The 25,667-nt window shown below is 39.5% G+C and overlaps 3 protein-coding genes and 1 long non-coding RNA gene across 17 annotated transcripts in view; 3 read left to right on the forward strand and 1 right to left on the reverse strand.

Moving 5' to 3' along the window:
* Window positions 1–25,667, forward strand: part of LOC105689643 (activating transcription factor 7-interacting protein 1) — a 57,669-nt gene that overhangs the window by 29,435 nt on the left and 2,567 nt on the right. The window contains exons 1-4 of one of the 5 annotated variants that reach the window (XM_048658467.1): window positions 22,259–22,397; window positions 23,216–23,571; window positions 23,821–24,043; window positions 24,194–25,667. In XM_048658467.1, the coding sequence (XP_048514424.1) occupies window positions 23,259–23,571; window positions 23,821–24,043; window positions 24,194–25,667 (2,010 nt within the window). In that variant the 5' untranslated portion in view covers window positions 22,259–22,397; window positions 23,216–23,258. Of the gene's footprint in view, window positions 1–382; window positions 489–4,393; window positions 4,532–22,258; window positions 22,398–23,215; window positions 23,572–23,820 lie in introns of those variants that run through there. The other 4 variants (XM_048658466.1, XM_012406812.2, XM_048658465.1 and 1 more) reach the window with 4 other exon arrangements.
* On the forward strand, window positions 12,180–17,731 carry LOC105689648 (activating transcription factor of chaperone). Of its 3 annotated transcripts, XM_048658497.1 has the most exons (4): window positions 12,180–12,338; window positions 12,867–13,178; window positions 13,593–13,706; window positions 16,289–17,731. In XM_048658497.1, the coding sequence occupies exons 2-4, from the start codon at window positions 12,962–12,964 to the stop codon at window positions 17,167–17,169; spliced, it is 1,212 nt and encodes a 403-aa protein (XP_048514454.1). In that variant the 5' UTR covers window positions 12,180–12,338; window positions 12,867–12,961; the 3' UTR covers window positions 17,170–17,731. The 3 variants fall into 3 exon arrangements, with proteins under 3 accessions (XP_048514454.1, XP_012262241.2, XP_012262242.2); XM_012406818.3 differs by lacking the exon at window positions 13,593–13,706; XM_012406819.3 differs by lacking the exons at window positions 12,180–12,338; window positions 12,867–13,178; window positions 13,593–13,706 and adding an exon at window positions 14,233–14,456.
* On the forward strand, window positions 18,237–21,130 carry LOC105689637. 8 transcript variants are annotated; one of them, XR_007279392.1, is made up of 5 exons: window positions 18,776–19,095; window positions 19,441–19,851; window positions 19,965–20,243; window positions 20,316–20,819; window positions 20,900–21,130. XR_007279392.1 is itself a non-coding variant. In XM_048658511.1 (5 exons), exons 3-5 carry the CDS (start codon window positions 19,637–19,639, stop codon window positions 20,578–20,580), a joined length of 759 nt encoding a protein of 252 aa, XP_048514468.1. In that variant the 5' UTR covers window positions 18,776–19,095; window positions 19,441–19,539; window positions 19,604–19,636; the 3' UTR covers window positions 20,581–21,130. The 8 variants fall into 8 exon arrangements, 7 of the variants coding, with proteins under 7 accessions (XP_048514470.1, XP_048514471.1, XP_048514468.1 ...); XM_048658511.1 differs by having other exon boundaries at window positions 19,441–19,539; window positions 19,604–19,851; window positions 20,316–21,130; XM_048658513.1 differs by lacking the exon at window positions 18,776–19,095 and adding an exon at window positions 18,237–18,769 and having other exon boundaries at window positions 19,604–19,851; window positions 20,316–21,130.
* Window positions 21,998–22,949, reverse strand: LOC125501772. Its single transcript, XR_007279406.1, has 2 exons — window positions 22,812–22,949; window positions 21,998–22,395 (listed from the first exon to the last, which is right to left on the reverse strand). It is a non-coding gene; the product is annotated as an uncharacterized LOC125501772 (long non-coding RNA).

Below are 25,667 nucleotides of genomic sequence, written 5' to 3' on the forward strand. Positions count from 1 at the left end.
GGACCATTTTGTTATACATAAACGTAGTTATACGTACGTATACGTACATAGAACTTTATTTCATGGGTTTTCGTAATATTTCTAACGCAAGGGTAATTTATTAGAAATTATAACAATCGACGTCGTATCGATACGCACATTTAATTAATCAATTAATTAATTAATTCTGCTTTATCGAAATCGTACGAGTTTTGTCATTTGGGCGGGAAAAATTGACGAGGTATGCGACGATAAATCGAAATCTGTAGACGGTATCTATTCGAGAAATGACTACGCTTTCGTAGTCGGTTGAAGTGGCGAGCTGTGCGAAGAATTGTTATTAATTTTTTAAATAAAAAATGTTGTTTTTTTTTTTTTCGTTCTCTTCAATCCGGCTGCGAGGCCGCATGGCGTCTAGATGGTCTTTGTAGATCCGATGATTTTCGGCATCCAACGGCGATGCGGGTCTAGCCAACGCGATCGTTTCGGTCGCTCGAGAATCATTATAGGTGATTATATTTATACGCATAGAACGAACCAGTTGATCACACAGACTATGCATATATACACTGCGCACACATACATATGTATTCAGTGTAATATATCATACGTTATATACGTGAAAAGTTTTCTACGATCTATACGACGGATACGTACGATCGACCTATACAACAAAATATAATCCAACGCTCTAAATTGATAACCGAATGGAGCAGCTCGCGATCGATGTACGTACGCGTTGTGTTATATATACACATTACGCGGTTGACGATCGTTTTACGTATGTACACGCATATCGGTATGTACGTGTGTAGTTTAAAGTTTCATTTTTCGTCCACATATGTAATACGTATCCTTATGTATCAAGCGTATGTATACATAAGTTTATATCTCACGATTAGTCGCCATAAGTATATTCGATAAGATGCGATCATTCCGCGTGTGATTTTTATACCACACCATTTTCTAAGTTTATATTACATCGGATTACTTTATATTATATATACGGATAAATCGATCGGATGATACCTCCGTTGAATAACGCAATGAAATTTTCTATAAAATCGTCCGATTCTTTTTTCTCCTATTATTTCTACCGATTCGTAGAGTTTTATTTTATCATTTTTGTAGGATGTTTGGAAAAATGATACAAAAAGTGTGTATACGAATTCCTCCACATTGCTCTCGCTGTTACTCGTTCTAACGTTCTGCTTTTGATATACATGGTACGTATTTGGTATACACGTATAATGCAGGGCAGGTGTGTGTCTTTATTAGGGTGGGTTGAAAAAAAAATTTTCCACCTAATGATTACTCGATCGATTCCATGAGTAGATGATTTTGGCGTTCAGATTTGGATTCCTAGGCTGATTATACGTGAGATTACTCTTGAAGAACCAAAAAGAAATCCGATTTTTGGGCAAAAGATAAATCATATTTTTAATTGGGTTTAATATGCTTTTCTTACGTATTTTGACCTCAGGAATCCGAATCTGAAAGAAAAATTGATCTATTTCTAAAATTGACCGAGTTATCGCCAATTTTCAGCTTTTTGGGGTCGAAAATAAAAAATTTATTTTATGGTCTATTTTAATGTAATTTGAGCTCAGGAATTTGAATCTGGAAGAAAAATTGATCTATCTTAAAAAATAACCGAGTTATCCCCATTTTTTCGCATTTTTTAGCATAAATTTGAGGATATCTCGAAGGGAAAAAATCGTAGCTCAATTTGGACAACGGATTCGTGTTCCTGAGGTCAAAATACGTAAGAAAAGTGCCATACGATCGATTTTAAAAAATAAAAAATTTTGGTCAAAATTTGAGATTTTTCCAAGGGGTACCCCTTACGATTTTTTCAAATTTTGGCCAAAAATTTTTATTTTTTAAAATCGATCGTATGGCACTTTTCTTACGTATTTTGACCTCAGGAACACGAATCCGTCGTCCAAATTGAGCTACGATTTTTTCCCTTCGAGTTATCTCCATTTTTATGCCAAAAAATGCGAAAAAATGGGAATAACTCGGTGATTTTTGAAGATAGGTCAATTTTTCTTTCGGATTCGGATTCCTGAGCTCAAATTACATTAAAATAGACCATAAAATCAATTTTTTATTTTTGACCCCAAAAAGGTGAAAATTGGCGATAACTCGGTCAATTTTAGAAATAGATCAATTTTTCTTTCAGATTCGTATTCCTGAGGTCAAAATACGTCAGAAAAGCATATTAAACTCAATTAAAACAATGATTTATTTTTTGCTCAAATATCGGATTTGTTTTTGGTTCTTCAAGAGTAATCTCACGTATAATCAGCTCAGGAATCCAAATCTGAAAGCCAAAATCATCCACTTGTGCAATCGATCGAGTAATCATTAGGTGGAAAAATTTTCTTTCAACCCACCTTAGCGTTTATGAATAAATGTGCAAGCGTACGTACATATGGGTGTAGGTTTTACCGCGCGGCGACAAAAGCGCGCTGCACGCGGGGACACAACTAAAATGATCATGATGCATTTTAGTTTTACGCGGGGTCGAAATAGCCTCGCGTGCCTTGGGTTGCCGACCTCTGATCTAGAGTATATACCTGTATATTTAACCATATACATATGTATACCGATACATATATATCATAGACACATAGGTACACCATATAGGTACATACAACGTGCACACTCGCATACCTACATGCACGTGACTATACAGATATTTATAAAGACAAACGGAGGGTGCGACACACGTGCACATACGTATATCCGTGTACATATATACAGCGGATATCCCAACGCCCGAATACCTGTACACGCGAATACGCTATGCGTCTATGTGCGTATAATATCATTTTTTATGCACATGACCGCGTTGCATACATGACATGTGGATCAATTAAATAATATGGTAATAAAAAAACTCGTTACATCGATCACGTTGTGAGCGACAATTTTCTATTCGATTACTTTGTTTTTTTTGTTTTTGGGAAACTTCGTCAACCCGCGACACATCGAATCGCAAAATCTATCGCTCCGAGGGGTAAGAATTGCAAAAAAAAATTCGCGGGGAGGGTCGATTCGGCGGACACACGCCGCGCAGGGAGACCGAAAAACTTCGTACCTTCGTACTTATTATCCTTCACGGTTTGGTCCAGATATTTTGCAACCAGCAGCGGCAGCAGCAACGCGTCAGGAGGAGGTACGTACGTACGTACGAACGTACGTATATACAAGCTATAACCGGGACCTTAATAAATTTCCGTTACTTGCGCGGTATAAGTGCCACACCCCTGCATCAGCAACAGCAACAGCAGCAGCAGAAAGTACCACCAACCGCGATATATGGTGTGTGCGTATATATAATATAAGATAGGTATATATCCGCGTGTACGTATACATATATATATATATATACATATATAATAATGTTATGGTGCAAACCGCGTTGAATGTGCCATAGCGAATACGAGAGCTAAAAAGACGCGACCGCATCTGCACGTATATTATGCGTGTACACATGCGTGCCGCAGTAGCGAGAATATCGGCTATAATAAGAAATATTCTATTTTTCTTTTTTGATTTTTTACCACGGGGTACGTAGCGCGCGTGAAAATGCGTGCGTCTATGATATCCGGAAACGGTACGGTGCAGTGTACAATTTTCTAACTCAACAATTGATGTGTGAAATTTTTATCATCACCTCCGAATTTTTACCCTATATTTTTAATTGTCTCTTCGCGTTTTCGGATCGGAGGTTCGATCGAAGTCGGAGACAGCGTTACGTATATTTGGGAACTGCGGCAACGCGCCTAGGGACGACGAGTATGATGCAGACGTGGTACGTGTACGCGGCGACAAAAGTGACGGGCGAGATGATATTCCGTACATGTGATTATTTTCGACACCGTCGGAAGGTAGAAAAAGCTGCACAAGAAACGAAGAAGGGAAGAGCTAGAAGACGAGCTTCTTCAAATGGACGATGTAAACTTGTCCGCCCGATGCTACCGCGATGTCGGTTGATGCGGTGCCAGCGCAACCTCCAGCGTCCGCACCGGCTGCATTTATATATATACGTGAACGCTTATATATATACATATATATATGTACATTCTCTATGTATATATAAGTATGTAATGCGTGTCCGAAGAATCGTGTGTATATAGATATACGGTTGGTATCGCGCGAGGGTCTTCCAACCCTCCTCCTTGCTCTCCGTCTCTTTTTCGTCCGTTCATCTCGCGTTCGTAGGTACAGATATATGGATATAAATATATACGCGGAGGTTCGTATATAATACGCGTATACCTACCTACGTATACGCGTATAACGAGAAGAGTTTGAAGTATAGTGGAAGTTGTATGTATATCGAAGTTTCACTCCTATATATATATATAGATATACACAGAGGGACTATTTTTATCTGTTGCAGGCAATGAAATATCTGGCTGCGCGCCTCCTCCCGAGTATCCCGGAGTCCCGCGTGTCCCGCCGCTTGTCGTCGTCGTCGTCGTCGTCTTCCCGCGTCTTTGCCGCTGTGGAGTTTTGCTATATTACACTACATACACACGTACGTACGTTAGGTATATGTTAGGTACAGAGTTGGTCCGCGATACATACTCGCGGTCTCCCTCTTCTTATTCTCTTTCTTAATAATTTTTCTTTTTTTTTTTTTTTTCTCTCCTTCTTCCTTCACGTCTTCCTCTCGCTCTTCTTCTTCTTCTTCTTCTTCTTCGTCTCTTCACGCACGACGCGCGGTGTTGTCCCTCGGGTTGGGTATGGTACAGTAACCGAAGCAAAAGCTAGAGCCTGCCCAGCAGATACGCGTACATACGTGTGTATATCCATATGCACGCGTATACGTAGAATATGTATGCGTTAGTCGGAGTCGGTGGTGCAGGCGTGGTTGGTTCCTTGCCCTCTCTTGAAGCGTATTTATATCTAATGAGTAACGAGTGAATGCACTGCACTCTGCGGCTTGTGTCCGTATCTTCTCGTGTATAGGAGTCACTTTTCGTCCTATTCTCCGCAGTGTGAGAGATGAGGTTCGAACTGATTTCAGTATATACAAGTATAATACACGTACAGGCGACCCGTAATATCCACCGATCCCTCTGTCCGTCCACCCCTCCCCCCTCCCCCCTGCCCCTCCCCCTCGCCCCTTCCCTCCCATCCACTTTCTTGTAACTCGTTATAATCGCGCACAAATTAATTTCTATTTACCCTATCCTCTTCCTCTTCTATCTCGCTCCCTTATCCTTATCACCGACATCGTCGTCGTCGTCATCTGTAATTCGATACGATTTTATGAAAGAAAAAAATAAAAAAAAATATATATAAATACCATGAAAATATAAGGCGTACACCTTCTTTGCTCGGATGCAAGAACGCGCGGTACATCGGCATCGACATCACACCGGTGAACCTTCGCTGAGTTTGAGAGGGTGTATACAACGATATATATATATATATATATATATACAGGTAAAGTTTTGAACAACTTTGAAGAGTTGTTCGCATAGTTGATCGTCTTTATATATACCTGTATCCGTATACCTTGTACGTATACGAGGCGTGTACCTAACTTGTCGCAGTCTCTGTTTCCGCGCGCGCACGCGATTCCTGCACGAGTACATATACGTGTGTGTATATTATTAAATGGTATATATTTTCGCAGACTTTAACCCTTGTCGAGTACATTTATAGAAAATTATTTCGATAAATCCTCCATACCTGCGAGGTTCGCTCGAAAAGAAATGACGTTGATCGGGGAAAAATATGAGAGAATTTTTTCCGCAACTCCTTCTTGGTCAAGAGAATGAATGATCGGGAACGGCGTGTAGGTCGCAGGTATACGAGTAGAATGGCTCGTCGGATTGCGAGTGATTATAAAGTGAAGAAAAATCAGCATTATGATTATTGTAATTCGGCTCTTCGCGAATATGTATGCAAGTATAACGTATAGATACTCATTGTCAGATATTCCGCATCGATATATCTGTATTCATGGCAATAAAGCAGCGCGATAACCTTTCCTGAATCCCTAAACATTTCTTACGAGTCGTTCGTAAGATCGCGTGTGCGTTTATATAAGTTAATATTATAACGTATATAATATAATACGTGCAACACATATACACACACACACACACGCGCGACATATTCTCCTCGAATGACTCGAAGAATAGTTCAGAGGTTATCTTTGATAAAAAGTAACCACTGTACTATTTATTGTTCAATAAAAGATTCGTCTTGTTCGACGTCCGCGCTATGCGTGAAAAGAAAATCACGTCGATGTTCACGTACGATCGACCGACAATGAGAACGGAAAATTGGCGAAACTAAAATTGTTCCTTTGCAGCAGAAATCTGAGGAAAGGTACTCGAGGAATTCGTGAGAGGGTAAAAAATTTTTTTTGGGGTACCTCGTTCCGTCCCGCGTTTCCCCCTTAAAAATTGCGCATACGTTCGAGTGTACAGTTAACGCGTTTGTGATTGATAATTTAATGAGCAGGTGAATCGCAAGACCTTAACCTGTCGCTCTTGCGAAATTGTAGTACGTGCAGAGAAATAGTTTACCTCGTTTCGATCCATAATATAACTCGCCGCCTTTCATTGCATATCTGTGAGCGTAATTTTTTAATGCTAAAACCTGTAGCTGTGCGGAGTATGAGCTATAATTAAAAGCACTTTACGTACGTACGTACGTACAAGCCTATATACAAATAGCAAGGTCAACAAACTTATCCTCGGTAAAATAAAGCGAAATGAAATAGAAAAGAAATGGAAAAAGATAAATCAAAAATAAAACGAGAGAAAGTAAGCGAAACATAAGATCAACTGAAATTGTTTTAACCCTCTAGTGTACTCGACCCTAGTCCCCCTCACCCCCACCCCTAGACTTTAATAATACCGACTGCACGAATATATGTATATGTACATATATCTAGATATATGTATAGTATATATATTCTGTACGGAATATCGTCGTTTGTGAGTTTATTTCTATTCTAGGTACATAATGTGTACTCGGTACAGTTGCAGCTGTGTATCACATTATATGTATGTTATATGCGTATGTATTGTACTGCCATAGAGAGAAAATTATCGTGCAGCTATTATAAAACGTATGATCTCCGATCATTTTTATTTATTCCAAAATCAATTTTTTTTTTTTTTTTTCTTGTTCCGTTTTAATTTAATTTGATTTTTTTCCTCCAAATTTTTCTCATCTGTTCGCTGCATACATACGTGATATGTACGTAAAATTTGGGAAGGCTATCTGTTTTTTTTTTTTTTTGCTCGTGTCTTACATAATCATACATTAAATACCGATGTATAAAGATATATTTGCCACGTGTAATTGCCACCAGTAACATTTTGTTCTTAATTTTTTTTTTCTTCCAATTTCTTTATTTTCCGTACTTTCTTATTTCGGGAGAATCGTGCAGCGTCGTGATTTATCGAATATGATTTATCGAGTACATATAGAAATTGTAGCAACGTTTTGCAATCGTTTACGAACAAAATATTAATTAGGTGAGTTCGTACAGTGTACATTGTATATACAGACACAAAGCGCATATTAATATAATACATGGTTATAATACAATATACGTACATAATTATTCTCATATCATAATCTTTATAAGACCTTATCTCATTCGGGTGCAACAAAACCCTGCACAACGACTCGTTTCAAACATACGCATGTACGAATACGTACGCGCGTATGTATAGGATTATCACGCGTGTAATAAATAATATAATAAATGTAATTTATTTATTCATATATTATACGTACAGCTGTTGTTGCGGGGAATAATTTTATATTACGGAATTGCGAGGCCCCTCTCTTTTTTTTTATTACTTCATTGTTTTATTACCATCGTAATTAGCGTTATCGTTATTATTAATTTATTTAATTTTCTCCTTCAATCTCGTTTTTCCAAATTAACAAATCCACGTTCGATTCCATTGTTGTACGCAGGTGAACGATTACCGTTGCAAACACACAAATACGACGGTTTATAATATATTCGCGAAGTGGAGTGTGTTCAACGTTGATAGATAAACTTTTAACTATTATACTAATGTGTAGCTAGACAAGTTCGCGGCAGTCTCGGCACTTCCTTTGTGTATACAATAATTGGTGTCTCTCTACAGTACTATAATATTTGATACATATGTATTACATTAACGTGCGTCGATGTCAAGTTCGTATACATGTATATGTGTATATATGTATTTAGGCACGTATTTAATGCACACATACGGTAGCAGTCTGCCTGCCTGCCTGCCTGACTGACTGCGCCTCCGCCCTATGCCTATACACCTGTTGCTGGCTGCTGCGTCTCTCCCTAATTCAGATACCTACTGACATTTCCGATGGTTTATACTCCGTATAATACCTAGCCCCCCCCCCTTCCCCGAGTGTGCGGAGAGGTAAAGTCAAGGAACTAATTAATCGAAAACCACCACCGCAAACTTCGTCAAGCGCGGGGGGTCAAACTCAAAGTTCAAACAAAAATCTTACGAATCACCTTATCTCAGTTACATAGGTACCTATTATATCATATTATTATGTGTACCTACACACGATATTCTCGTGAGATTTATTGCCAGTTGAATTGGTTTTTGTGTTTTTTTCTTTGTCGATAAATATGTACAATTTTTTATCCATTTCTCATGCTCCTCGATGCAAAGAGAGTACGTGGAGTACATACACGGTAATTATGAAGCGACCCAACGGGTGCATGTATGTTTAATTGACTCAGTTTCTTTTTTTTCTTTCTTTCACTTCGTTAATTACAAAGATTGGTCGAGGGAGAACGATTTTAATTTTTCTACCATTGAAAATAACCGAAAATCTTAATATTTTCATTATGATTATTTCCGAGCTTCTGCTATTCCGAATGTCCATCATATCGGGTGTGTAATCATAGGAGGTATAGCTGAAAATACCGCTGGTTTTAATATCGTTTTATTGGAGTATAGAAAGAGAGAGAGAGAGAGAGAGAGAGAGAGAGAAAGATAAAAAGCGAATGCGTGAGCGTGTGTACGATATATATTTAGATATACCTTTATGTACACCTATCTATCTATACGCACATTTACATGTGCGTATCCCTATATACGTGTGTGAGAATTAAGTGCCGCTATGTCCCCGGGATAACTGTACTTGTTCGTAAATCTGGTTAGTTTATTTTCTCACTGTACACTCCTGCAGCGAGCAATCGACCTTGCCCATCTTTAATGTATTATAACCGCAACAGTGCAACACCAGCCAGCGATAGAGTAACGAACCATTCGTATGGGGAGGTGGTATATACTTATCGCCACTCGTAAAAGGTGTCAAATTATCACCTAATTTTCATACGGGGTACATTTTCCCTACCCTCGCACATAATCATAGCTCGTTCGACGGAAGAAACCATTTTCCAAATCGCTTTTCATACCGACATACGCGATTATTTATTCACTCATTTCTTCGCGTAAATTAATTAGGAAAATAAAATGAAATGATTGAAAAAATGTTTTTCTCAAATGAAGAGGAGAGAAAAAAAAAAAAAAAGAAAATGTAAATTGTGAGACTCTTCTCTGCACGAGGCGGCAACATGCGAACGAGAGAGGGTCGGTCGTGCAATTTACCGGATATTTTCAGGGTGCGAGAGCCTTGGCGGGTTCGGTTTTTTAGAATCTCGCGTTTTTTTTCCTTATTTTATTTTATTTTATTTTTTTTTTTTTTCAAATTACTTTTTTTTTGTGCGGAAAGTGCAGAACGGGCGGTTGCAGGGGAGGAGGAGGAGGAGGGAGGTCGTTGGGTGTTGGGCGCGCTGGGTGCATTACGACGTGGGCAGGGCATGGGCTAGCTTGCTCGGGGAAGTCGAGCTCTAGGGGGTTGGGGGTGGAGGGTAGCGGGTAGCGGGGAATGTGATGCAAGGTGCATGCGGGGGGTGAGTAGATGCCCCAGTAAAAATCGATCGTCCCCACTCTTTTCCTACTTTTTCCCCTGTAAAGAGAGAGGACGGCGGGTGGTTCGCAGCCTTCGTTCGTTCGTTCGTTCGTTCGTTCGTTCGTTCGTTCGTTTTCACGATGACGATGGGCGGAGGGTGAGGAGAGAGCGAGGACGAGGGTGAAGAAAGGGGCGCCTCCCCCGCGGCTTTTTCGCGTGTATGGGTGCCCGTCCTCGTAGTAGGGAACGTGTGCGGGACGACGGGAATAGGGAATACGCTCGTCGTCGGAGTGTGGTGAGTGGCAACGCCGCCTTCGGCGTCGCGGCGCTCCCGTCGCGTTAGTTCGCTGCAACGATGAAAAATTACCCAGTAGCTGCGGCGAGTGGTTTTTCCAAGCTCCCAAGCTCCCAAACTGCCGCTGCTGCCTAGCTCTCGACGCTCTCTGCTTCGCCTCCGCTCTGCTCTACGTCGTCGTCGTCGTCGTCGTCGTCGTCGTCTAGTGCGGAGTTTGCCAGGCTGACGGACAGCTGCAGCGGAGCCCTGATATATCGACCAGGGGGTCGGGGGGACCACCCAACCCTACCACCCGAGTCGACTCACTATTTTCTACACACATCCAAGATGGTTAACTTTTCAACCAGTATATAAGCGAATTTTATGCGATAACTATATACTGGAAAACTAAAGCGAAACATTGAACTTTACCGTACACACCGGATTCGTGAATTGTCGTTTAGATGATATAGCGACTTTCGCCCGTATATCACAACTATACGTATAAACGAGATGTATTTCCTAGATTTCGGATGATTTTTTTTTTCCATTGATTTTCTTCTCAATTTTCCTCCAGGATCCTCCGAGTCTCTTTGGTAATTCGATATACCCACCTGCGCGCCGAGGATTACTTTTGTCTCGGTGCATCGCTGTTCTAATAATTATCTTTGAATGTGGGAGTTTGTACCGCCACGTATTTACACTTAATATATTCGTATGGGTATTCTTAATTCCCTAATTCTATCAACGATGGGGAAGACCGATTGCACCCTGCGCATTCTAATGCGAGCGTATTCTGCTCGACTCAATGGCTTAACGTATAATACTATACATGTCATTGAAACTTACTTCGTAGCTCACTAATTTCCATCGTTAACGCATCGAGTCATTTCGTTCGTTGTGGACGTTGAATTTCAACGATCAATTAAACAACGAATTGCATATTCGTAAAACGCAACAAAACTCACGATTAACAACGTAATCGTTACAGGATCGAAAACACAACGAAGCGGTTGATTTTATCTGCTTCAAGCCGCCCCTTCTAACTTGTAACTCGTTAAATTATAAATGTTACACCGATTGTGAGTGTTACCGCCCCGTGGTAATGATTCGATTTGCGGGGCCTTTTACACCCCTTATTGCATCAACTGTCAAGCTTATCATAATTGGTGGACATTTTACTTCATGTACCAGAATCCATGGGCGATAACTGCCTCAAAACTAACCCGATGATAGGCGTATGAATTAGTTGATTAATCAATGATTGTTGAATAGGATATTTCTGATTGTAAGCGGCGTGAAATATAGTCCTGTTTACAACAGAGGACGTATATTCATACTCTCAATCTCATTGTCAGCGCGATGCGAGTTCTAAAGGATTCCAAACTATGATCATTGTCGGACAGCTAGAAACGTGGAGCAAATAAATATTTCTCCCTCTTCCTCCTTCTGTGTTCAATGTCAAATCTACAAGGTGGTCGGTGTATTTACTTTGTACGTGCGCATACATGTAAACAAACTTTGGCAACTTATCACCCACAAATCATTTGGCTATTATAATCTGTCGGTACGTACAACAAACGCGCTACAGTTCTGATTAAAGGTTTCTTAAGTCTCCTCCGATCCGAATGTAAAAAATGCGATCGATCTTTCGATCTCGCACCCCGCCTTCATTTTGAATCTTATTATTATTTCGCAACACTTACACGTTGTACATTTTTGCGTTATATTACCCATATGAAACTCTTGTAACTAACTCTAACGTTATTTCTACACTCCTAAGCTCGTGGCGATTAACATTCAATACACTTTTTCTTCCACAACGCTCATGTCAGTACGTAATCGTGTTTGAATGCTAGTGGGATACGCGCCGTTCTTTAAAGGATACGATTTCACCCATGGGCCGTCATCTGCAGATTAAAACAGCAACTAAGGTCGGGAGCGATTGTTTAAGGGTGTGACGTTCCACTCTATGCTCGATGCAATTCATCGACTCATCGAGGAGAACGGAATTAGTCATTCTTCATCCATGAAACCAGGAAAACGGGCGTGTATTTATCATTATCTCGAAAAAAAGGGGTGAAGATGAGTTTCTAGTCGTTAAACGACTTGCACACGCAAGTGTGCCGACAATTTATATAATCATGGGGTGAGTACCGTTATTTTAAATATTTTAAGAATATTATTTGGATAATCGTAGCAACTGTCCATGCTGTTCCCAGCGTTCATACCCATTCCATGTTGAACTCGTGGTATGATGTGGCCTCCATTTGGTGAAGCAATGTTACGAAATCGTGCAACGCACATTGAATTTCTTATTGAAAACTCGGAACTGAATTCTGTTCAACTCACACTCACTAACTGAAAAGACTATTCAGAATTAATTCTTTTTGAATTTTACTTTTCAAGAGTTGCAAACGTCTCACTGTTAGTTATTATTTGTTTAATTCTCATCAAGTCCGGTATATAATCGCTAGGATTTGATATTTATCACGAGTTTATCTCATCATTGTTACTTCTCTACATCGAACATTTCTCTCATAATATGAAATTGATTTTCAATTTTTGGTGGAGCACCTCCTGTCATTGCTCACCCATTCTTACTGAGTTATTGGAGGGAAACTGAGGTTCCAGAAAACTGAGATAATTACTCATTAATTGATGTTTTAATTTCCAGTGCCAAAATGGCGTTCAATACGAGCGACGTCGTTACGACGAAACAAATTTATTTCAACAATTTGAGCATATTATCTGATCGGGCCAACACAAAGCATGTCGTCCGATCAAGAGAAGGCAAGCTGGATATGGAAGGAGGAGCCCGCCTCACCTTCTGAAACATCATCCCTCGACATTGACGATGATTGGCTTAGCTTTGAAAGCAAGGAAAATATCGACAGCAATGGGGACCAGGTCATGTACGAGGAGCAAACATCACGGGCGCAGGTGGCTACTAAACTTTTAGAAGAACTCGATGAGTGGATTAAGGAAGGTAATTCATCCTATCTCAGATTACTTCTCTAATATACTTTGGCATGTCTATTAGGTATGCATATCTGCATTTTTTTCTGTGCAAATTTCAACCATGTTGCAAATGGCTCAGCTCAATCACTGATTGTCAAATCAATACGATACACATAATAACTTTGAGTGAAGCGCAAATATTTGCTGAGTCTATTCCGTTGTGTTGTTTGGCTCTCAACACATACAGCAACAAGGGAGCCTAGTAGGAATCCAATTTACAATTTTTTTTATTTTCACCTCTGATACTTGAAATCGTGTGGCTTATGGTTGCTATTTTCTTCCTCCAAGTGACCTACAATCTTCAGCAAGTCACACAGATTTGATGTTCCCACTTTGCGCGTATCTGTTGATTGGTATATCGCGTATGCCTTTTTCCCTGTAGAAAAAAGAGAGTGGAACAAACTGGTTAGCCTCTATATAGAAATATGGCGGGGAGAGAGCCAAGGAGCGGGAGGAACAGGCAGTAAAGAAACAAGGGGGGAAAGTCCAAAGATAAGTATGTGAAGTCTCCTGTGTAGAGGCCACACGGTACACTTCCCGCTCTTTGCCTCAGTGACTTTCAGTAAGCCTGGCATGCTGTATCTGTTTATCGGTTTCTCCCGCTATGCGATTCATGCTGCTGTTCCGAACATACTTCTTAACATAAGACTATTTTTCAACATTTGGGCCCACTGAGTATGAAATTACTTTCGATATAATTTCACCCATGAACGTGTTGCTAATGTGCATAAAGAAGCATAGTGCTAAATTCTGAATAATACGTGTAGAAAAAGTGCACCATTAATATTTAACAAGATATGATTTTTGCTTTCTGTATTTAAATAAAGACGCGAGTGATTTTGTAATTAGTTTTACCCCAAGTTGAATAAAATTTGGTGATACTGGCAGTTTCAAAGGAAAAAACTGCCGCGGGCATTAACCCTCCATGTTGGCGCATGTTAATGTTATACAATAGCATGCAGTTTACGTACCATTACACGTGGAACCGAGAAATTATCGTCAATTCTCAGAAATTGGTAAAAAGACGCTGAATTTCCATTGACACCGACCAAAGGAGTCTGCTCAACAACATCGAGTAGCTTTGTTGGCTCCTTCGTCCCTCCCGACAATCCCTCCCGACAATAGAGACATTTTCCGTAACGTTGTAACTAAATTACCTTCTTGTCACTTCCCCATCTTGCCATCTATCTACATACCCAGGAATAATATATTTGCGTCTGTGACATGGCTGCATTTTATTACAGCGGTAGGTTCTCAACTATCACGAATCAGACTATTTTAACTAACAAAATCCCTCAATGTCCAGCTTTGCCTACTATTCTAGCAAGTCCCTGTAGCGCTCTCATCGAACTCGATATACAGCAAACGGCCTGACAGCATTGGATTTTCGTTAGGTTTTGATCAGCCGTTTTGTCAGCTGTATACTAGTGTGAAAACGATTTCAATGAACAGTGCTACATATTTGCTTACTTGACTTCCTTGACCCATTCAATATTCTCACACATTGCAAGATATGACTGAAATAACAACAATTGTACAATTGTATTTCGGCATAGATGTAGTTTGGTTATCGATTAAATCTCGAGGCCAAATCTGCACTGTTGAAAAAATTGTGTACTGGATATCTTATTCCAAATGCCATTTCGACTGCAAAAACTTCCTTATCTGACCTCCCGTGCCCCTGTATTTGAGTTCAGATAAATTCCTTCGTTACAAAAACTAATACCAAGCAAAGCTTTATTCGAAAGTAGGTCAGGGACTCTTCTCATGGTGGTCAACAGACTTTTTGTACTTCATCTGAAGCATTTCATATCCACTGTCTACCAGTTCTCAACACAAAAATATCCACCAGATATTGGCTACTCAGAAATATAAATTACAGCACAATATTTACAGTCGCATAAAAACAAATTGCCATCAATTTATCTTTATTGATAGAACTCGACTGCATTGGACAGCAAGTGATTGCAGAAAGTTCATCCAACTTCAAATATGCATATATTATCTTCCGTTAGCTTCCGAAAGATATTTCTTACTCATCAGCCGTTATCCCAACTGACGGTAGTCCATGTCGGCCACCTTCCAACTTTTATCGAATCTGATTGCCGCCATACGGTCGCTTACTGCTTTGCTGTTCGAATTAGTTGCTATGTTCCATATTTCGATATTCAGATAAAAGCAACGCGCACAAAAATCTGCAATTCACGTATTTTTCTTTCTATGCATTATTTTTTCTACATTGGACCCGTAAAAGACCTGTTGCAATACGTGTAATTCCTAGATCCAATAATTATTTTTATTGTTGTCTCTATCATTATCATTTTCATACTCTGGCAATATACGTGTTTTGAGTAGGTTTGAATGGAATATTTCCGTGTAGTAAAATAGTATGCCCGTGTATAGGTTGATCTAACGATAAATAGATATATCTAACTCCGACTAGTCGCATAGCATTCAAGTTTAATGTTTGTATAAAAGTGTAAACAAGTTTCTATCTACTTGTTATTCAGTGTCCCTGGGCGCCTTATGCATGTATATTTCATCAATACGCACAACATTCGATCGATGAGAATTCATTTTGAATTTAAAGCCTCGGCTTGGAACTGGATGCGGGATAGTTTTACAAAATGATGAAAAGTATTTTTAATTTCTCTCGAACTATCAAATCATTAAAAAGTCGGAGGGGCAGACAATAAAAATAGAAATAAAAATAAACTCAATAAAAATGGTTAAAAAAAAAAAGTAAACAAATTATTGACAATATTATATGCAGAATATATTCTCCTTCACGCGATGCAAAAGAACACGCGTCCTAATTTTGACACACGCAAATACCCAGTATCAAGATGGGCTAATTCCCGTCAATGGTCATTTATAACAATGTCGTTGACCGTATTATTTTGAGTCGCTGTGCAATGTCTATGCAATATGAACGTTAATCGTTTCAGTCTATTAACTTAGAATTTAGGGACAGTTCTTATCTTCGGAAACTGTGTTTCAACGATGTCCACATTCGGTGAAATATGACTGAAATGTCTTAGATTTATGGGATCTGTTATTATCATTTTTTAATCGCAGAACCGTACTCGGACTGGCTTGAGCAGAAAATAGATCTACCGATATTTGAGGAATTGTCACCATCGGAATATGGGATCAACCAACCGAGCTTATCATTGGGCCAAACAAAGGTACATCAGCCAAACCAGGAATCAACACGCACTCTGCAGCAGGAGTTTGAGAGTTTGCAGGAGTTAGTCTTGGGGGATGTCGAGGCGTGTCGACAGGCGACGACTGTCGCCGCTTTAACACCACCGCAGTCTCCTCCGGCCAAATTTTATGACACCTCCAACGCTCAGATACTCATCACTTTGCAGCCGGCCCTTCATGCCTTGACGATACCTTTAGCTAAGCCCCGTGTACGACCCTCTCCATGTGAACCAATCTCCACATCGGCCGACACTGAGCCAGCTCTGCAATGGAGTGCTGAGAATATTTCCCTAGAACCACTGGGAGATGTTGACAGCGAATTGGCACTGGTAGACGAGTTCGTCCGCTCTTGTGCCAACGATATATCACCGTCGAGTCCCCCTTGCACCAGCTCAGAAACCAGCTGCGGGTCATCTGAGGATTCCAACGACGATCCAGAATGGACCCCGGTCGCGTCATCGACCGCATCTGTTTCAACCCCTTCTACCTCCCAGAAAAGTCGTCATCGCAAACCGTATTCCCGTCCCTCTAACGACGACAGGAAAGTTCGCAAGAAGGAACAAAATAAGAACGCAGCTACAAGATATAGGCAGAAAAAGAAGCAAGAAATCAAAGAAATTGTCGGGGAGGAACAGGAGCTGATGAACTACAACGAAAAACTTCAGGGGCAAGTCAGTGATCTGCAACGGGAGGTTCGATACCTGAAGGGCCTGATGAGGGACCTTTTCAAGGCCAAGGGTCTTCTCAAATAACTTCCTTATTCCATCTCTTCTATTTCCACTTATTACTGTATTAATTACACATAACGTAGTACACAGTAGTTGTTGTTGGTACTTACTTAACCATATACCTATATTGATTATTATACATAACCATGAACTATCCATATTATCGATGCACGATGCAGCTGCATCGCGCGTTATTTCTAAACTAACATTTACTGGTTTATTATAGACGGATATAATATCGTTATCGTTATCGTAGTATTGAGGTATATATTTAGAGATTTGAAATACGCATAGCCACTTGCTACAATTCATCCTTAAACTGGCCGGAAACTACCAACATGTCCACGTGCTGGCTACTTTCAAAGAAAGCCGATCAGATTTTTATTGAATTTTCGAAAAACGCTCCGCGTCTTTTTGAACGGCTCACCTATCTATCGTGAGTAAACTCGTCGATCCGAATCTCTATTTATCACACGTTGCTCTCAGACCAGCTTTTAATTATGCATCAATTATCTTATTTTCATAAACTTAGACACAACAGGCATATCTGTATCCTGGAGGAATAAAAAAAAAACATTATTAGTAATGATTTACTGGATACCTGAAACTATTCCATAATCACTTTCACTTTACGTAACGCGTAAAAAACTCTCATGTGATACCAATCTTCCAGGGATCCTACAGAGTCTAGCCATATGTAATAACCTTGCTCGTGTCTTCGCTTGGTCAAAGATTAGATACAGTGTACAATTTGACATGACCGAGGATTTATTTTATGGCAATCACTGCCAGAGTGATCAAGAAGACGAGTCCAAAGGTAGGCATTTAAAATTGGATTAAATTGATCCGGTGAAATCTGAAAGCTCAGCGATCTGTCCTTTATTCGTAATCAATGTTTAAATTGAGAAAGCCTAGGTGAATAAGCCAGATGGTCGAAAAAGTGGCTGGCCCCGCGGTCATCGGATCGATGAATGATCTCCATACCAATGAGATATTTTCAGATGGGTCCGGTACTACCACCACTTCATGCACGTTGATGATTATCCAAAAATATCAAGGTGAGAATAAACGAATCCATGATATTTGATGTCTCTCAATGACCGAAATGAAAGTGTGCACGGAATGCGCGCGAGCCCATGAGCATGCTTAGCCCTTCTCCCTACTGCCATGATTGAAATAGAAATACCTTTTACCTGTTTTCACTTCGAATTAATGTTAAATACCTATCGAAAGAGAAACTCGTTTACTTCGGGGAGTATGGTTGGCGATTTTTCTGTGTATCGTTAATGACTGTAAAGTTATTTGTCGGATGCAATGCTTGAGTCGCTGCAGTGTATCGTGAGATTTAATCCTTGGGACGCTGTCGTCATCTCTATATATTTCGAGTTGGTAGTTATTACGTGAAAATATATTCAGACTCATGGGAGTGGAGAAGGTATTTATCTGTCTGAATGCACGTATTCAAAGTCTCAACTCGGCAAAAATCTGTACCCCCCCTTTAGGATCCGGTGTTTTCTTAGGAGGGGGCCTTTTCCCTCGTCAGAGAGCGAGCGGCACTGTAAACAGGACTTGACCGAGTCCTCCTTGGTCTACACCTTTCGCTAGCAGCAGCACAGCACTACAGGTACCGCGATTTGTAACATACAGTCGTCGTCGAGTCGTGACAGAACTGCGAAGTTAAAAACGTAATTGTTGCACCGCTGTCATCGTATGTAGTGGTGCAGGTAGTACTAGTACTAGAAGCTAGACTTTTCTGTAAAAAATCCCTCGTCTATTTTTGTGATTTTTTTTTCATTTTTCCTACTTTTTCGAAATTTTGCACAAGAGAAATCGAGCTCATGTTATTATATACAGTGTGTTTGATACGTTCGAAGTGTGCCTCGTTACTTTGTGCTACAGGCAGGTAAAAATTCACGAGTTTGATTCATGCTGAATTATTTTTATCTCCAGGTAATAACACTCGTTAATTACTCCGAACAAGCAATGTATTATTATTTATAATAAATGATTCGTAAATACAAACTTGCTTCACAATCTTTGGTATCGAAGGAAACGTAAAACTTTGATTGGGCGTCAAGCGCGACTGTCTCAATGATTATGAAAAAGAAAAATAGATGAAAAAAATTAAGTTTCGCAGACTTGATCGTAAAGAATGGGAACAATCATTATCCATCTCGGTACGCGCGTTTACAATTCAACATTTCGTTCATCTCATACCTCAACTTCGTACAGTGTACACTCCCATTTCACTTTTAAAACGTTTCAACCCACGTATAAGCGCCTACTTATTTCTAGGCCAACAAGACGGTCGTAAAAGGCTCGCAAATCGAATCATCAAAGAGCGAGTGGGCGTAGTTTGGCTTGCAACATTTTGTTACTGCAAGGGATGACTATGTACGGGATTTGGCCGGTTCTGATTAATGGTTTTGATGATTTCAAAATTAAAAATTTGTTTCAGAACTAGCGAAGAGATAATCAGCCAAGTCGGATCATGATTTCTTCTGATAGAAACACAAGTGAAAAACACGAACGTAGGTCAAGAAGTGCTCAAAATGATCGTAGCTCGGTGATTTCCGGGCAGACACCTTATTCAATAAATCGAACGAACAAAACTACGACAAGAAGTGCGTCTCACGGAAGTCTCTACGATAACAACTCAGACATTTATGTGACTAGTGCCGCCTACAAAGCACCCTCAGAAATAAGGTGATAATTTAACTTTATCAATGTTTGGAAAAAATCAGCCGGTATATCCAGGTACAAAGATTCACTGGGTCAGTAGTAAAAATTATTTTAACAAAAAAGCGTAACTCCCGCAGCCAAGGATCGCGATATAGTTTAACACCAAGCACAAGGGTAGGTCATGGAGCACCCAACAGTACGTATGGTTACCCTTCGGGAAGATCAGGTACGTCAACGACAAAAACACGTACTTCAAGAAAAGGAGGACTTGTTATGGAAACCATGTCGGCGCCGAATCCATTCTGTCCTAACACAAAAGGCATATGCTGTTTGATGCTATTATTAAACCTTGGACTGATCCTCGTTACCCTTGGATTTGTTATAGTCCTGCAATTTTTTGAACCCCTGTTTGTATGGTGAGTGAATAGCGTTTCAGTGTCCAGGAACGTATTTGTTGATAGTTTATTATATTTTTACAATTCATCCAGGATCCTCGGAATAGTTTTCCTAATATTTGGATGTCTGACGCTTATGGGTAGCTTAGTATATTGCGTACACGTGTTCAGAGAAGCTAAACATCCAAGGGATATTAATCAAGAGGATTTATACTGGTCTTGGCACTGGCAGAGGCGCATCAATTCACCACCAGAGATACACTATAAAGCAGAGGATAAATACCACGACGACGAGTACAGTGATCGACTCAGCAAGTACTCGGGAAAGATGTCCGACAAACACAGCCAACGATATTAGGATAAAGAGCATAGAGACTTATCAAGTTGAAAAAAATAAAAAAAATTGAAAAATAAATGATATGAAATACCATCAGAAATTAACAGATCGAAAGTACCTATACCATATGTATAAATGTAAATAACCACATTTACTGACCAAAAATTTCTGATCTCAAAATGACGCGATCAACCTAACCAAAGGCAAATGCATATTATGTCTATAATAATCAAAAGAATATAGTTAAAGAAAAATAGAAGGTAATTTGTTTTATCATTTCTTCAGATATTTTTGTGTTCAAATATTATTTGAAAGTGATTCTTTGTTTTTATATTTTCAGACCGTAATCGCACTATGAAAATTTAATGAGGTGAAGTAATTTGTTAACATTATTGCGACTGAACTGATGGAACTGTGTGTATAAAATACGAATTCATCGATTGTGCAATGATCTCTTCCGCGCAACGCGTGATATAATGAACGCATATAATATAAATCGTATGTAACGAATAATCTCGAGTCAACTAGTTTAACATATATGAAATAAATAATTTATATTTTCGTTATCGAACTCTCAGTTGTTACTCATTTCCCAGCTCGTTTCTCATTAGTCTATAATATCTTGTGTAATTTATGGTTGTGTGTCAGTTGCTAATTATTAATAAGATTAAATCAAATATACTGTGCGTAAATTATAAAATAATGTGAATTAAGATAAAAATTATGGGAACGGGGATGGTGGAGGGGGAATTATAATTTTTGAACTTAAATCACAGCTTTTCGATGATCTAATGCATCGCACGCTAGAAATATGATAACAAATCTAATAGCTGCAAAAAATATCTAAACTCTCAACTTTGCTCCTGAATCGCGGATGCAGCTGCATAGACCTAGGCGTCAAGATTTTGCGCCGCACGGGTTTTCCCCTACTTCGTAATCACTCCCACTTTATTGTTAGGCCGGGTATATAACGAGGGGACTCTAAGGAAGTTGGACCATTGAGCAATAGACTTTTCCGATTGTGAGTAATGAGATAACTCAAATCGTGAGTCACGTGGGCGGTATCGTGACTTGCGAGTCCCTGTCCCTGTCCCTATTCCTATCCCTATTCCACATCCTATATCGGAAAAGCGGTATCCTTATTTTATTTATGTTCCATTGTCAGAAAATTTTCAACCGTTTTTTCTACAGCTACAGGGACAACGAATATCGAAAAATAACTGCAAGGATCGGACTGCTGGCACCAAAATCAATACAGGATGTGTTTTTTATCCATTTTCTCTATCAAGCGTTTGAGGAACGCTATATCCCCTGTGGTTACTCCATCACGAGGCATTTATATCGTTCAGTAACGGCACTATCGATCCCAGCCATAGGTTTTTTGAAACTTCGTGTGGGTATTTTCTTTCAAACTTTTTTTGAAATTACATGAAATACATACTGTAAAAATCAAGTTCGGATATTAAGAAAAGATGATACACGTGTAGTGTGCAGTGATCTCGTTACTGGATCAAATGTTGCGCATGCGCGCGTGCCCCATTTTTTGTACAAGCCCGAGTTCGGGGCTGGGGCATCAAAGCTACCCGTAAATAACATGCCTTTTTGGGTGCCGTATTTGTTTTAATAGAAATCAAAATGATGATTCTGTACCGGTGGATCAGATGACGATTGATTTATTCGGGTGAAAGTAGCGAGAATTTCAGTTCCAAATGGCCAACAAGTAGATGTTAGGAGAAGTCTGGCAACGTTGATTTTACTTGTTTAAATTGCGGTGTTGCAACATAGTTGTGAGGAGAGCTTCGTTCGAAATCCTGGTCTTCTTTGGTCACCTGATGCCTGTAAGCATTTTATTGTCATTTTAATAATAATATTTCTTGTTCAGGTTAGCTTTGTTCAGATGATGATGTATGAAATGGTAATAGATATTCGCAACAATAGGTTTGACAGTGGAATTTTGCGTCGTAGTTTTAAGGTTAGGTTTTGCCCCTGTACCACGCAGAATAGCATACTTGTACCGCCATGTTGAAATTTAATGAAGAATTGTAGCGGATATTATATTTGTATAATTGCGCATTACTCAAGAGTTGCGTCAATAAGTTGACCTTTGCAAAAACTTGGGGGAGCGGTCTGCGATTAGTGGATGGAAATGAGAAGCTGATCTTTTCTCTGGAGTTATTATCGAATTTGACACAAATTCATTCTACTGCGTAATAGCGATGAAGTAATTCCTTGTATTTCGCTATTTTTCTCACCAAATTCATAGTCTCCAAATCCTACCGGCCGTCGTCTTGTTCCAGCGAATCATGATGTATCATTCACGCGATATTGATTCATATCTCTCTGGTAGTCTCTTCGAGCACATCGTTTCTTACTTCCGGTTAAGGAATCGAATAATATCGCGCTTGCGCACACCGACTTTTATGATTCACCACTTATTGTGCACACATCACAATTTCCGGTTGGTGCACAATGAGTATATCGTTGATGAACAAAAACGCGAAGATGGACCATAGTCGGTTCATTTGAACAATTCAAAAAAACTGCAGCATGGACCGAGCTGTACATATCCGCACGTGCAGTCACACGAATCTATATAAATATTAATACAATATGTGGATGACCAAAACAGAGTTGACAAATTTCAATTGATTCACAGAATTACCTTAAAAAACTTTTGTGCTAAATGGAAGTAATGTGATATGATATCACCAAACTTTCCCGTTATTATGGACTCTACTGCCAGTACCACATCGTCTTATATTGATAAACAAGGAGATCCGCAATCAGACCGGATTCCTAGCAATGAGGAAAATAGTACATATGGGCTAACTGAAAACAAACGATTGGAAGATCTAAATCCAGACCTGGAAGATGATGATAATTTTTCCGACGACAGTTTGCGACTCAGGCTCTCCGATGATGAAGGTGAATCAGAGCAAGCTGGTACAATGGACACACCGGTAACTTCATGCGTTAGCTCTGAACAAACTACTTCTCGGAATATAGAAATGGGTGGGTCTCCATTTTATCTGCCGCTGTACTCCTATCCTCATCTTCGAACATCCGTGTCCGTTTCTCCGTTCTACACTGTCAACTATTTATTTAGAACAGTAGCATGAGCATTCGGAGTGCGGTGGTGCACTCGATTTTAGTCATATTTTATTCATTAGCTCATGTCTCGTCACCAGCAGATTCCATTCTTTGTTGGTACAGATATTGGTTTACATTACTGTTAATGAGATTTGAATGTTATGATTACAGGCACGCGCAATCCTAGAAAGGAGATATCACCTGGTGTTGGATCATATTTCGCAAGTGATTTGAAAAAAACTGAACTTGAAAAGGATAGAGAAATGTCTACAAAATCTGATAATAAAGAAACTTTAGGAGAAAACTGTGTCGATGGTGAAATGAACTCGAACACCATGTGGCCAGGAAGGATGCTTAGAAACCATTCATCTAACTTCACTCGATCTCCTAAAAGGTCTCTACGTGGCCATTCCTTTTGTTCTAGGCCCGGCTATAATTCCGTCAATTCACCTTATTACAGTGTTCGAAATAACTTTGGAATTCGATCGAGTCACCGCAATCAATTTAGTCGCACTGGCTTTGCTAAAGGAAAGTTTTTTCGCAGTGGTACCAGGGAGCCTCACAGAAACATACTCAATGCACGATCCTTGAAAGCTGGGCCTGAATGGCACTTAAATTCAGATGCACAAATTGGTGTTACAGTTTCAAACGAGACCCTGGCTGAGGCCTCTCTCCCTGCCACACAGACATTTTTAAACGACTTTGATAACGACAAAGCGGTGCTACTTCACTCCACTAACACAAATTCGGAAAACCCCTCGAATAATGGTTTTGATAAAAAAACATTTGGCATTAATAACGACTTATCTAAGGAATCCAATTACCCTAATTTTCATGATAGACCGACTCCAGTTGAAGTAGAAATGAAACGGTTGAACTCTGATCTGAGTGAATGGAGGTGCTCTAGAAACCTATCCCACAGTTATGATACTCGATTTTGCTCTGATGACTGGTTTGAAGCACCACATGTAAATGATTCCAAGCCAGTACAGTCGACTGAGGACCTTCCAACAGTAGCAGAAAAGGATCCAAATTCCTCTAAAAGGGACATGTGCATTTCACCTGTTAGAGATGGCGAATTTTCGAAAATTATAGAGAACTTTAAAGAGGATAAAGAAAATGTTATTAATAAAGCTGCAATCTTGTCGGAGACTGACCTAAGCTCCATCAAACCATCAAATGATATAAAAAAATCAGAACTTGTTAGTGAATCAAATAACAGCAAACTAGATAGTGATGCCAAAGAAAATGTGCCACGTGATATTCAAGAGGCAGTCAAAGACAACAATGATTCAAGAAAATCAGATGAAGTTGCCAATGCATTGGATAAATTGCAAAATCTTCACTCTAGAGTAACTTCAAAAGTAGATGACTTGGAGGAATCTCAAAATTCAGACCTCCAATCTAAAAACTTAGTTGGACTTGAGAAGGAAGAAGTGAAAAGGTCTAGCTCACCTGATAAAAATGAAGTAGGTGAGCATGCTGATGAATATATTTCCACAAAGAAAACAGTTAATGAGAACACTGATGATAATGATACTTTGGCCGATGAAGAAAAAGAGAACCTTAGTTTAGATAGTGAACAAATTAATAGTGTGGAAAATCCAAATCCTCTACAAATTAGAGGGGACAAGAGAAAGAGAAAAACTGTTTCTAGCGAAGCTAGCTGTGAAACAAGTGATAGTTTTAAACAAATCCCATCAAAAAAAAACCTAGCTGAACCTGAGCAAAATGAACAATTGCAAAGTGAGACTGGTAAGAAGCGTGTGTTGATTGGTGAGGAGTCTATTAATGATAAATTAACCTATAAGAGGATAAAAATTTCTCCTGACCCATGTCAAAGCACTTCCATTGAACAACTTGGAACTAGTACTATCTCTTCTTCTCCCAATGAGGAGATGAAACCAGTATCTTCTGAAAAGTGTCAAGAAAACTCAACCAATCGTCAATCCCTTAATTATGTGCGCAAATTTTTCCAAAGGGATATCAAAGGCAAACTAACAAAATTGACACGTGAG

Source organism: Athalia rosae, chromosome 7 (genome assembly GCF_917208135.1).
Source record: "Athalia rosae chromosome 7, iyAthRosa1.1, whole genome shotgun sequence".
Lineage (NCBI taxonomy): Eukaryota > Metazoa > Arthropoda > Insecta > Hymenoptera > Athaliidae > Athalia > Athalia rosae.